Source organism: Rhinoraja longicauda, chromosome 8, assembly GCF_053455715.1.
Source record: "Rhinoraja longicauda isolate Sanriku21f chromosome 8, sRhiLon1.1, whole genome shotgun sequence".
Classification (NCBI taxonomy): domain Eukaryota; kingdom Metazoa; phylum Chordata; class Chondrichthyes; order Rajiformes; family Arhynchobatidae; genus Rhinoraja; species Rhinoraja longicauda.
Genome location: NC_135960.1, coordinates 69,335,241 through 69,349,239, shown reverse-complemented (window position 1 = coordinate 69,349,239; position 13,999 = coordinate 69,335,241). Strand labels below are relative to the sequence as shown.

The 13,999-nt window shown below is 45.6% G+C and overlaps 1 protein-coding gene across 1 annotated transcript; it reads left to right on the top strand.

Annotated features, from left to right (window-relative positions):
- The first annotated feature begins 6,296 nt into the window (after positions 1–6,296).
- Positions 6,297–12,956, top strand: b3galt1b (UDP-Gal:betaGlcNAc beta 1,3-galactosyltransferase, polypeptide 1b). The gene is made up of 2 exons (XM_078404187.1): positions 6,297–6,343; positions 8,000–12,956. Exon 2 carries the CDS (start codon positions 8,126–8,128, stop codon positions 9,104–9,106), a length of 981 nt encoding a protein of 326 aa, XP_078260313.1. The 5' UTR covers positions 6,297–6,343; positions 8,000–8,125; the 3' UTR covers positions 9,107–12,956.
- The last annotated feature ends 1,043 nt before the right edge of the window (positions 12,957–13,999 follow it).

Below are 13,999 nucleotides of genomic sequence, written 5' to 3'. Positions count from 1 at the left end.
TACTGATTTTGGAAGATCGACCGTGATCATATTGAATGATGATTGGTGCTGGCTTGAAGGGCCGAATGGCCTGCTCCTGCACCTACCTTCTATGTTTCTATGTTTGCCTCTATGGCCATAACACCTCTTTACTCCAGCTTTCTCCCACCCTACTCCGTCAGTCTGAAGAAGGGTGCTGACCTGAAAGGTCGCCTGTGTGTATATGTCCACAGACATACACACACACATATATGTGCACACAAACACATACACAGACACATACACACACGCACATATACACACACACATACACACCCACACACATTTACAGACATATACACACACACACACACACACACACATACACAGACATATACACATACACAGACACATACACACACACACACACATACACAGGCATATACACACACACACACACAATTCCCGACCTGCCAAATTCTCAGCACCTTGTGTTTTACACAGATTCCAGCATCTGCAGTTCCTGGCGTCTCCAGTCCAAAAGAGTGATGGATGGGGATGGTGTAAACATTTACAAAAATAAATTGACGAAAGGCTTAGAATTGAAAATTGCAGGGAAGTAGGGGAGATTGCGAGAGAGTGGAATAAGCCAGGTGGCTCCTTCCAAAAGGCATGGGGACCTGCGTGTGTGTTGTTCGATAATGGCGCTTCTCTGCACAGGTCAGGCCGAGTGCTGGTAACTATAGCAACCTGCTATTTTTCCAGTGTACTTCAAAGAAGGCTGCCATTTTTTTTCTTTGCAGGTAGTGATTCTTCTAATTGTAAACAATTCATAATGTGTGTGTGTCTGCCAGAGAAACGTATGGAAGCGGATACAATTGCAATTTGGGCTTTTAAGAATACCGTGTGTGCGTGCGTGTGTGTATTAATGAGAGGGAATTATGCAGCATGGATACAGGTTATGTGGCCCAATTAGTCTGCACCAACTAAGATGTCCCATCCACAATGGTCCCACCTGCCTGAAGTCCAAAGGCCTTCTAAATGTTGTCATTGTACCGTCAGTCACGTTTACACCTGGTTCCCTCTGTCAAACATTGTAATTGTTTACTGAGAAGGGTGGCACGGTGGCACAGTGGTAGAGTTGCTGCCTTACAGCGCCTGGTTCGATCCTGACTACGGGCGCCGTCTGTACGGGGTTTGTACGTTCTCCCCGTGACCTGCGTGGGTTTTCTCCGAGATCTTCGGTTTCCTCCCACACTCTGAAGACATACAGGTTTGCAGGTTAATTGGTATAAATGTAAATTGTCCCCAGTGTGTGTAGGATGATGTTTGTGTTCAGTGATCGCTGGTCTGGGTCGAAGGACCTCTTTTCACGCTGTATCTCTGAACTAAACTAAACTAAAAAGTTATCCTCCTCACTGAACAGTCTAAATTTGTTAACTAGTTGCATCAGCACATTGTGCTCTTGCGTGAAATGTATTGCCTGAAGTCACTAGAAGCAGTTACCTGGGCTTGCTGCATGAGGAGGCTGGGATGCTTTTCTTTGGAGTGCAGGAGGCTGAGGGGTGACCGTATTGAGGTGTACAAGATCATGAGGGGCATGGATACAGTCTTTTTCCCAGGGTAGAGGAGTCTAAAACGAGAGGGCAGAGGCGTAAGGAGAGAGGAGAGATTTAAGAGGGACCTCAGGGATAACCTGAGTCAGATAGAGCTCTAGGGGCTCGTGGAATCAAGGGATACGGGGAGAAGGCAGGCACAGGTTATTGATTGGGGACGATCAGCAATGATCACAATGAATGGCGGTGCTGGCTCGAAGGGCCGAATGGCCTCCTCCTGCACCTATTTTCTATGTTTCTATGTTTCTATGTGACCTTTTCACTCAGAGGGTAGGTAGTCTGTATCTGGAACGAGCTGCCAGAGGAAGCTATAGAACCGGATGCAATTACAATTTTTAAAAGACATTTGGACAGATATATGGATGGGAAGGGTTTAGAAGCAAATGCAGGCAAATGGGACTAGCCCAGTGTGCCAGCATGGGTAAGGTGGGCCGAAGGGCCTGTCTTGGTGCTGTACACCTCCATGACTTTAGGCTCTACATTCAATGGTAATCAAAGACCGTCAAAACACCTCTGGTGAACTGATGGCCGAACGTTTGTGTCTATGACTTGGTAAAACCTCCCCAGTTGATTCACAGGAGTGTTGTAGAATTAAATGAGATATTCAGCCATGTACTGTAAGTAGATGCGAAGGCAGATAATCAAAAGCTCGTCTGAAGAACTCGTTTTTAAAAAATGTTTTTTAAAGAATCTTATAAATATCCTACTTAGAATGTGGGCTAAGTAGAACTGGAGATCCCGGGGAAAACCCACGTGGTCACAGGGAGAATGTACAAACTCCTTACAGACAGCACCCGTAATCGGGATTGAACCTGGGTCTCTGGTGCCGTAAGGCAGCAACTCTACCGCCGCGCCACCTGTGCTGCATTTCTATGGCGCATCTGTAGACGTTGGTGAGGGGTGTTGTGGTCATGCTGAACTTCCGAAGCCTTCTGAGGAAGTATAGGCCTTGTGCATTAATGCATCGGGTTTCTAAATCCTGTAAGGAAAGATGGGTCGAGATATTTTGGGGGGGGCGGTGGGGGGAGAGAGGTTTTCGAGCTCATGGTCTTGAGAGCTGCGGAACACCCAGCAATGAAGGAGGAGTTTTGGGATGGAGGAGGGAAAGTGGCCAAAAGTGTGGGAGCGCAGGTATCTCAGAGACCCCTATACTGTAGGAGAGGGGAGATGTACAGGGGTCAGAGCACGGTCATTAGTGATAGGAGCAGAATTAGGCCATTTGGCCCATCAAGTCAACTCCGCCATTTAATCATGGCTGATCTATCCCATAGAGTCCTGGAGTGATACAGTGCGGAAACAGGCCCTTCGGCCCAACTTGCTCACACCGGCCAACATGTCCCAGCTACACCAGTCCCACCTGCCCGCGTTTGGTCCATATCCCTCCAAACCCGTCCTATCCATGTACCTGTCTACCTGTTTCTTAAATGTTGGGATAGTCCCAGCTTCAACTACCTCCTCTGGCAGCTTGTTCCATACACCCACCACCCTCTGTGTGAAAAAGTTACCCCTCGGATTCCTATTAAATCTTTTCCCCTTCACCTTGAACCCATGTGTCCTCTGGTCCTTGATTCCCCTACTCTGGGCAAGAGACTCTGTGCATCTATCTTTCCGGAATGGGTGACGTTTCGGGTCGAGACTCTTCTTAAGATGTTAACCTTATCTCTGAACCACAGGAAGGGTAGAAAGAATGTTTCCTCCACTGTAAAGTCATCATAAGGTCATAAGTAATAGGAGTAAAATTAGGCCATTCGGCCCATCAAGTCTACTCTGCCATTCAATCATGGCTGATCTATCTCCCCCTCCTAACCCCATTATCCTGCCTTCTCCCCATTACCCCTGGCACCCGTACTAATCAAAACGGAGGGATTGGAAGATGCAAATTTGGAAACCAAAACATGCAGTTGATGAATGGTGGCAAACTGATGCCGGGTAACAATTTTATTAAAAGATTAAAATGTCACTGTGAAAAGTATCGCAGTTCACACATGGAGAGGTGTGAATGTTTGCTGAAGCTGGAGCTTCCCACCAGCAGATCCCACCTCTGGATTGAAAACTGTCAGATCCAAAATAGCTGATGATTAAGAACAGCAAAGACAGTTTTCGGGATGTCTGATTATTCCTTGTGGATGACTCGATGCAGATAATGAGAAAGAAACCACACCGAATTTTATTAACGGTGGAGCAAAAAGTTCGGACTCGTCTGAAGTCTGATCATGGAGACGCAGCTGGTAGTGCCCCTGCCTCTCAGCGCCGGAGTCCCAGGTTCGATCCTGACTACGGGTGCTGTCCGTGTGGAGTTTGCATGTTCCATGCTGTGACCGCGTGGGTTTCCTCCGGGTGCTCTGATTTCCCCCCACATCCGAAAGACATACAGTACAGGTTGAATTGAATTTAATTGGATTGAATAAATGTTATTATCCAAGTATGTATACGTACATTCCTTCTCTCCTGAGATGCTGCCTGACCCGCTGAGTTACTCCAGCATTTTGTGTCTACCCTATACTTTCAAGGAATTTGCCTTGGGGCTGATCATGGCAGTTTGTAAGTTAATTGGCCCTCTAGTAAATTACCCCCCTAGATTTCTCTAACTTCAAGTAACCCTTGCTTTTTCTCTCTCTCTCTCCCTCTCCCTCTCCCTCTCCCTCTCCCTCTCCCTCTCCCTCTCCCTCTCCCTCTCCCTCTCCCTCTCCCTCTCCCTCTCCCTCTCTCTCTCTCTCTCTCTCACTCTCTCTCTCTCTCTCTCTCTCTCTCTCTCTCTCTCTCTCTCTCTCTCTCTCTCCCTCTCCCTCTCCCTCTCCCTCTCCCTCTCTCTCTCTCTCTCTCTCTCTCTCTCTCTCTCTCTCTCTCTCTTCTCTCTCTCTCTCCTCTCTCTCTCTCTCTCTCTCTCTCTCTCTCTCTCTCTCTCTCTCCCTCCCTCCCTCCCTCCCTCCCTCCCTCCCTCCCTCCCTCCCTCCCTCCCCTCCCTCTCTCTCTCTCTCTCTCTCTCTCTCTCTCTCCTCCTCCTCCCCCCTCCCCCCCCCATCCTAGTTCTCCGACTAGTTTCACTGTCCTCCTGATTAAATTTGACTGATTGTATCCCTCCTTGTCACCTTCCCCTCAGCTAACACTGAACCATTCTACATTCCCTTGATCACTGGGGAGCGGATGAGAAAGTGGGATAACATAGAACTTGTGTGAACGGGCGATCGACGGTCGGCTTGGGCTCAGTGGGCCGAAGGGCCTGTTTCCATGTTGCATCTTCAAATCAATCAATTGAGGATCCCGACCAGGGGCCACACAGTCTAAGAATAAAAGAGAGACCATTTAAAACTGAGATGAGAAAAATACTTTTTTCACCCAGAGAGTTGTGAATTTGTGGAATTCTCTGCCACAGAAGGCAGTGGAGGCCAATTCACTGGATGAATTTAAAAGAGAGTTAGATAGAGCTCTAGGGGCTAGCGGAATCAAGGGATATGGGGAGAAGGCAGGCACGGGTTACTGATTGTGGATGATCAGCCATGATCACAATGAATGGCGGTACTGGCTCAAAGGGCCAAATGGCCTCCTCCTGCACCTATTTTCGATGTTTCTATGTAATTGAGGGCAGACAAACGGATCTTGAAATAGGAATAAAATAACATATAATGAACTGTGAGACATGTATTGACGATGGATGAGTGTCCATCTAGTAGACAGATAGATTAGATTATTTTATTCTCATATACACCAGATTGTCATGAATCTGTGGAACTCATTGCCCCACAGAAGGCTGTGGAGGCCAAGTCAGTGGATATTTTTAAGGCAGAGATAGATAGATTCTTGATCAGTACAGGTGTCTATCTGTATTGATTGACTCGATATACAGGTGACAGAGGTTATGGGGAGAAGGCAGGAGAATGGGGTTAGGAGGGGGAGATAGATCAGCCATGATTGAATGGCAGAGTAGACTTGATGGGCTGAATGGCCTAATTCTACTCCTATTACTTATGACCTTATGATGACTTTACAGTGGAGGAAACATTCTTTCTACCCTTCCTGTGGTAGATAGAGAGAAGGTTAACATCTTAAGAAGGGTCTCGACCCGAAACGTCACCCATTCCTTCTCTCCTGAGATGCTGCCTGACCCACTGAGTTACTCCAGCATTTTGTGTCTATCTTAATTATGAACGTTGTTTGTGGTAATTTCTGGGCCCATTGAGCTGTGCAACAATGAAACAGGCCATATGGCCCACCTTGGGAAGGATTGATATTATTGCAATTTTTTTTTAGAGATACAGCGCGGAAACAGGCCCTTCGGCCCACCGAGTCCGCGCCGCCCAGCGATCCCCGCACGTTAACACTATCCTACACACACTAGGGACAATTTTTACATTTGCCCAGCCAATTAACCTACAAACTTGTATGTCTTTGGAGTGTGGGAGGAAACCGAAGATCTCGGAGAAAACCCACGCAGGTCACGGGGAGAACGTACAAACTCCGTACAGACGGCGACCGAAGTCAGGATCGAACCTGAGTCTCCGGCGCTGCATTCGCTGTAAGGCAGTAACTCTACCGCTGCGCCACCGTGCCGATTTTCACAATGCAACTCTTGCACCTCTTGTTGTGGTGTTGGCTACAGTCTCCTGTTTATATATTTTTAACAGTTGTTTTCTGGGCAGGTGGTCTGTGACACTTGAAAACATCACGGTCCACATCCACTTTTGTTGGACACGGTTCATTTTCATGACTTTCCTTAAAAGCAGCACCTTAGACTTTGGATGGTATTGTTCACACAACTTCTTGCCAGGCATGTGAGTTTTTAGTTTAGAGACTGATATCTTTTGTACTGATAACCATTGATCGCTCACTCACACGAGTTCTATGTTATCCCACTTTCTCATTCACTCCCTACACACGAGGAGCAATTTACAGAGTGTTTGGTTTGGTTTAGTTTGATTTAGTTTAGTTTAGTTTGGTTTGGTATAGTTTATTGTCACATGTACCGAGGTACAGTGAAAAGCTTTTTTGTTTTGAGCTATCCAGTCAGCGGAAAGACTGTATGCAATTAAAATCAAGCCATCTAGATTGTACAGCTACAGGGTAAAGGATATAACATTTATTGCAAGATAAGGTCTGATTAAAGATAGTCCGAGGGTTATCAATGAGGTGGATGGGAGGTCAGGACCACTCTCTAGATGGTGGTAGGATGGTTCAGTTGCCTGATAACAGCTGGGAAGAAACTGTCCCTGAATCTGGAGGTGTGCGTTTTCACACTTCTGTACCTCTTGCCTGATGGGAGAGGGGAGAAGAGGGAGTGACCGGGGTGAGACTGAGCCTTGATTATGCTGCTGGCCTTGCCGAGGCAGCGTGAAGTGTGGATGTCTTTGGGATGTGGAAGGAAACTAGAACACCCGGAGAAAACCCACGCTGTTTAGTTTAGTTTAGAGATACAGCAAGGAAACCGGCCCTGATTAGTCCGGGTGTCAGGGGTTGTGGGGAGAAGGCAGGAGAATGGGGTTAGGAGGGAGACATAGATCAGCCGTGATCGAATGGCGGAGTAGACTTGATGGGCCGAATGGCCTAATTCTGCACCTATCACTTATGACCTTATGCCAACCGCGTCCGTGCAGACCGGCGATCCTCGCACACTTATCGAAACGTATAAGATTATTAAGGGATTGGACACGTTAGAGGCAGGAAACATGTTCCCAATGTTGGGGGAGTCCAGAACCAGGGGCCACAGTTTAAGAATAAGGGGTAGGCCATTTAGAACTGAGATGAGGAAAAACTTTTTCAGTCAGAGAGTTGTGAATCTGTGGAATTCTCTGCCTCAGAAGGCAGTGGAGGCCAATTCTCTGAATGCATTCAAGAGAGAGCTAGATAGAGCTCTTAAGGATAGCGGAGTTAGGCTGAAGAAGGGTCTCGACCCGAAACGTCACCCATTCCTTCTCTACCGAGATGCTGCCTGACCTGCTGAGTTACTCCAGCATTTTGTGAATAAGCGGAGTCAGGGGGTATGGGAACGGGTTACTGATTGAGAATGATCAGCCATGATCACATTGAATGGCGGTGCTGGCTCGAAGGGCCGAATTGTCTATTGTCTATTGACATGCATTATCCTACACACTAGGATGGCCTCCTCCTGCACCTATTGTCTATTGACTAGCATTATCCTACACACTAGGAACAACTTACAATGACACCAAAGCCAATTAGGGTGCAAACGTTTACGAGGCTTTGGAATGTGGAAGGAAACCAGAGCTCCCGGGGAAAACCCGCGTGGTCACGGGGAGAGCGTGCAAACTCCACGCACAAACAGCGCCCGAGATCAGGGTGGAGCCCGGGTCTCTGGCGCAGGGTGGGGCAGTGGCTCTACCAGCTGTACCACGGTTTTGATGACAGATGGGGACGGGGTTGTGCAGTGTGATCTTGTTGATGGGCACTTTGCTGTTTCCCGCCCCCTCCAGCTTTCCGTGCAGATGTACCAATGCATCACCGTCGAGGGAGCTTGCACCAAGTCGGAATGATCGGACGTCCCTGGACTGCGGCGGACTCTCTCTGATATGTGACGTGATGTGAGAGGGGGAGCGAGCATGGCTTCCAAAGTCTCCTGCCTGTACTTTCTAACGGTGGTCTGCTGGGCCAGTGCGCTCTGGTACCTGAGTGCCACCCGCCCTACGTCTTCCTTCGTGGCCCACGGCTCGTTTTCCCGCGTGATCGTCGAGAGGAAGAACTTCAACTTCAGCAACATCCGGACGCGTTCCCTCAACCCGCACAACTTCGACTACCTGATCAACGAGCCCGACAAGTGCCAGCCCATCAACCCCTTCCTGGTCATCCTGGTCAGCACCACCCACAAGGAGTTCGACGCCCGCCAGGCCATCAGGGAGACCTGGGGAGACGAGAACAGCTTCAAGGGCATCCAGCTGGTCACCCTGTTCCTGCTGGGGAGGAACGCCGACCCGGTCCTCAACCAGATGGTGGAGCAGGAGAGCCAGATCTTCCACGACATCGTGGTGGAGGACTTTGCGGACTCCTACCACAACCTCACGCTGAAGACGGTCATGGGCCTGAAGTGGGTGGCCACCTTCTGCTCCAAGGCCAAGTACGTGATGAAGACCGACAGCGACATCTTCGTCAACATGGACAACCTGATCCACAAGCTGCTCAAGCCCAACACCAAACCGCGGAGGAGATACTTCACTGGCTACGTCATCAACGGAGGTCCGATCCGAGATGTCCGCAGCAAGTGGTACATGTCCCGGGATGTCTACCCGGACAACAACTACCCTCCCTTCTGCTCTGGGACTGGATACGTCTTTTCCACAGACGTGGCCGAAGCCATTTATAAGACATCCCTCCACACCAGGATACTCCATCTCGAGGACGTCTATGTTGGGCTTTGCCTGAGGAAGCTTGGCATCCATCCCTTTCAGAACAGTGGCTTCAATCACTGGAAGGTTTCCTACAGCCTCTGTCGATACCGTAGGGTCATCACAGTGCACCAGATCTCTCCCGAAGAGATGCAGAGGATCTGGAACGAGATGGCGAGCAAAAAACATCTCCGATGCTAAATGTAATCTATCAATGGGTTTACAAAGTGCTTCTAATTGCCGCTCATGTTTCCGATCAACAATCTGCATCGATTGATCGCGAATGGCGGGGGGAAACGTTTCTACAGCCAACAAGTAACTAAACGACTCATTTCCTCCCAGGTGTAACATGCTGACGAGTTTAACCTCGCAGAGAACAACTGTAATTGCTACTACCATCAGTGGGAAATAAATGACATGTTCATTGGTACTGTCTGGTTTGAGTAACAATAAGTTAGTTCCGCTTTGCTCCTTGTTTGGAACCAAAACCACGTAGGCACCCACGAACAACAGCGCTGTTTGCTGAAGGTGATATCTATTCATTATACATTTATCGCTTGTATGGTTAGTTATAACTTGCTCAAGGAATGTGCAATTGCCAAGGTTCTCACCTGAAACTTCGCTCGTGGTGACGAGGTGTTGCATCTAAATCACATCAGGATGGGAAAGCTGGATATACTCGGAGTGGGAGAGAGTTTGGATTTGAAATGCAAGACTTGCAGCTAAACACATGCCTGGCTGTCATATTTATTTAATTTTAAATGGACATTACTACCTTACTTTACAGAATGTCTCTAATTGCCTTGAATGCATTTCCTATTGTGTAACTGGTTGAATTTTTGCCGAACAGCATATTATCAATTCAGTGCGATTAAATATAAAATCTACATTTTAATGCATTCAATGTGAATTTAAATGGCATATTTAGTTATCATAGTGTGAAAAGAAGTTTTTAAACTGTGGGTTGATCAGGTGATTTTAATGGTGACATTGAATGTATGCATATAAGAAAACATTTAGCTTTGTATAATGTTAAAACTGCGCTGTTAACTTATTCACAGGGCAGATTTTTTTAAAATAATTGCAAACATGTTACTCGAGCTCTCTCATCAAGCTGAAAATGGTTGTTGTCGATGCGAAATTAAGATTGTGTGTATTAATGACCATTGACGCACAGCAAGCCTTCGACAGTGGAAATGAATGTTTAGCCAATTTATCATTGCTTGCATATCCCATATAACTCAAAAGCAAAACAAAATTACAGATGCTGGAAACTGGAGCTAAAAATTCGACACCCTATAGTTCAAGCAGCATCTGTGGAGAGATAAATAAAGTTAATGTGTGGGAAGAAACAGCAGATGCTGGTTTAAATCGAAGATAGACACAAAATGTTGGAGTAACTCAGCGGGACAGGCAGCATCTCTGGAGAGAAGGAATGGGTGATGTGAGAGGATGGTGATGAACTAACTAACTGACTAATAAACTTAAGGGCCTGTCCCAGTCACGCGATTTTTAAGGCCGGCGACAGTCAAAGTCGTAGCAGGCCGGCAAAATTTTATTTTGCCCTACGACAATGACCACGACAATGCCGAGTCAGGTCGATACAATTAACTTTTTTTGTGAAACTAGCACCTGGCTAAGAGATTACACTGTCTTCGGAAACATCGCAAAATTCCCACGCTTACCTGACCGTCAAACTGTCGCCTCCAATCTACCTGTCAAATGTCCTGACGGTAAATAAATTGGTTAAACAAAGCTATCTTCTGGTATCTTCAAATGCCTTTTCTTAATTTAATATTACCTGCTTCTAAATGCATCTGCGACAACCTAGCAAACCTGGGGACAGCGTGCGACAGACAGCGCCCGCAATAAGCTACGATACCTGGCGACAAGCCAGCTGTCGCCGAGAAATTTCTATCTGGAAATTTTTTCCGCGACGCGCCGAGATCCACTATGATTCTTTGAAGACTCCTCACGATCATGCCCGCAACACCCCGGCAAACGTTTGGCGACAGCCTAGTCGCCGGCAGTCACCTTAAAATCACCTAAGTAGGACAGGCCCTTTAATGTTTCAGGTGGGTAACCTTTCACCAGATTGCATTGTGCAGCAGTATTCCGATGTAATGCTATGTACTAAATTATTTCATAAAGAGCACAGGTTTTAATGTTTCAATGACTAGTTCAGTAAAGTGTTCAGAAGGCTGGTTTTCTGTACTGACAGTAAGGTGTAGCTTTTCCTTTTTGCGTTTGAGTGTATATTTTAGCCATGTAAAGTAAATTATATTCAATTGCAAAGAAGCTGGAGTTGAACGAACAAAACTAAACAAAATCGAGATGTGCTGTAAAATGGTGTGGTATCTTTAATGAAACCCAGTCAATGTATGCATCTCAAATGTAAAATAGATCTGTTGTTCAGTTTGACTGTTTCTAAAAAGGTAATGAAAGTGTCAACTAAATGCTATATTTTGTGTCCATTCTTTCACACAGGTGATTTTTCAAATGGTGTGTTTAGCACTGCAAATTTAGGCTCGTCTGGAGACAGGTTTTGGTGACAAACTACAAGCACAGTTGGTTAACACAAAGTATTCCTTTTTGTTAAACTTTAAAAATTACCCTTATTTTATGGACGTAAATAAATTAGGTTTATTAGTAATTAAAACTGATGTTTTCAACATTGTTTATTATGTTAATGTTTCCAGTCTGAATATTAATCTATTTCTTCAGTGAGAAAATTAAAGTCATTATTGGAGTCATAGAGTGATACAGCGTGGAAAAAGGCCCTTCGTCCCAACGCCCACACCGGCCAACATGTCCCAGCTACACAAGTCCCACCTGCCCACATTTGGTCCATATCTCTCCCAACCTGTCCTATCCATGTGTCTGTTACTTAAATGTTGGGATAGTCCCTGCCTCAACTACCTCCTCTGGCTGCTTGTTCCATACACCCACCACCCTTTATGTGAAAAAGTTACCCCTCGGATTCCTATTAAATCTTTTCCCCTTCACCTTGAACCTATGTCCTCTGGTCCTCGATTCCCCTACTCTGGGCAAGAGACTCTGTGCATTACATTTATATAGCGCTTTTCAAACACTCAAAGACGCTTTACAGGGATTTCTAGAACATAGAGAATTGAATAAATAGATAAATAAGTAAACGTACAGAAAAAGGAGACAGAAGGTGAGGTGACGGTCAGTGGTTGAAGGCAGTGCTGAACAGGTGAGACTTCAGTGATGTTTTGAATGTGGTGAGTGAGGAGGAGTCTCTGACGGTTTGGGGTAGTGAGTTCCAGAGGGTGGGAGCAGCGATGGAGAAAGCCCTGTCCACTTAATTATTTTATTCATTCTTTTATCTTCCATTTGTGGATAGGTTTATGAACTTCCACCAGCAAGGGATTTTCATGGCAATCCTACAATGGGAACTTAATGTTACCCCTTATTTAATTATTTTGCAAAAGATCCTCAATGAGTTAATTTAGTTGATTATTGGTAGATTTCTATTCTTCAGTAAATGATTGGAATCCAACGCTCCAGTGTACCTTATAAAAGCAAGTGCAATTTTAAGGTAATATCTATTAAGAGTTGCACTTGGTATTAACTGATAACGTAAATGACTGCATATAAAATGTTAATTGCTTCATTATGCAGGATCACAACCTCGCCAATCATTGTTGGAAATAAGCAATGCAACATTAAAAATGCGTTAGACAATTAAAACCTGTACACATTTATTACTGTATTATAATACAAGTTATGTGTACAAAATAAATATCAGGCAATAGCAGAAAGATGTGAAAAGTTAATGTTTTAGTGATTTTATGAAAGTATTATCTCATTCATTGCAGAATGTTTAATTTATTTGCCACATTGCATTTGGATCACTCTCTAATGGTGATATCTGTTAATTATGTGCCAAAACAGCTTTAATGCCAACATATTAGAAATGAAACTTACTCATAAATTCCAAATATTAACTTTTGTAGTCATTGAAAGATGTCATTATAGTTGTCGGGTTTTTTAAAAAAGAATTTAACTTTTTTAAACAGTTGTCCAATTGACTTGCAATTCCAAAAATAAAAACCAATGAATTTGTAAACAATATTAATCATTTCTATGTTTTCCCCCATTGGCTCCAACAATCTAAAAGTGATCCTTGGTAATTGAGAACCAGGCATTCTAACGGCATGGGGTTGCAACAGTTTTCACTCTAGTTTTCCTCCAAATAAGCGCAATTAATCACGCCACTGTGGAGATTGCTGTACCTTCCAGTGTTTCTTCGGTGAATTAACCGTGATTCAGAGAGTAAGAAGGGCGGCTGGCTGAACCAAAATGAGACTAGGGATTTCTCTGCAGACAAGGACATTGTAAGAAGGTGGTTCGAGGTAGAAACAAGGAACTGCAGATGCTGGTTCATACCAAAGATAGACACAGAGCGCTGGAGCGACTCGACAGGTCAGGAAGCATCCATCCTCCAGAGATGCTGCTTGACCCGCTGAGTTACTCCAACATCGTTGGTATGAACTGCAGCATCTGTAGTTCTTTGTTTCTACATTATAGAGTTCTAGGGAAAAAGGATGGGTGATGTTTCGGGTCGGGACCCTTCATCAGACTGAAAGGAGGGGGTTCGATCGTGACTGCGGTTGCTGTCTGTATGGAGTTTGTACGTTCTCCCTGTGAATGCGTGGGTTTTCTCTGGGTGCTCCGGTTTCCTCCCACATCCCAAAGATTTGGGGGTCTGTAGGTAAAATTGTAAATTGTCCCTAGTGTGCAGGATAGTGTGAGTGGGCGGGGTGATTGCTGATCGGCGCGGACTCGGTGGTCCGATGGGCCTGTTTCCTCACTGTGTCTCTACAGTCTAAAGCCACCTTCTGTTCCGTATGACTCTCTGACTCGATGACTCTTTCTCCGGCGAGGTAAAATATGCTGTCATGTTAATGGGAAAAGAACATAACATAACATAACATAACAGAACTTTATTGTCATTCGGTATAAATACCGACGAAATTTCACCCAAGTAGATGGGATTTCCCGAAAGGCTGGGTTTGATGGAGAGGGAATGCAGGAATCCCGCTAATGCCCAAAGAACATCCTTCCTGA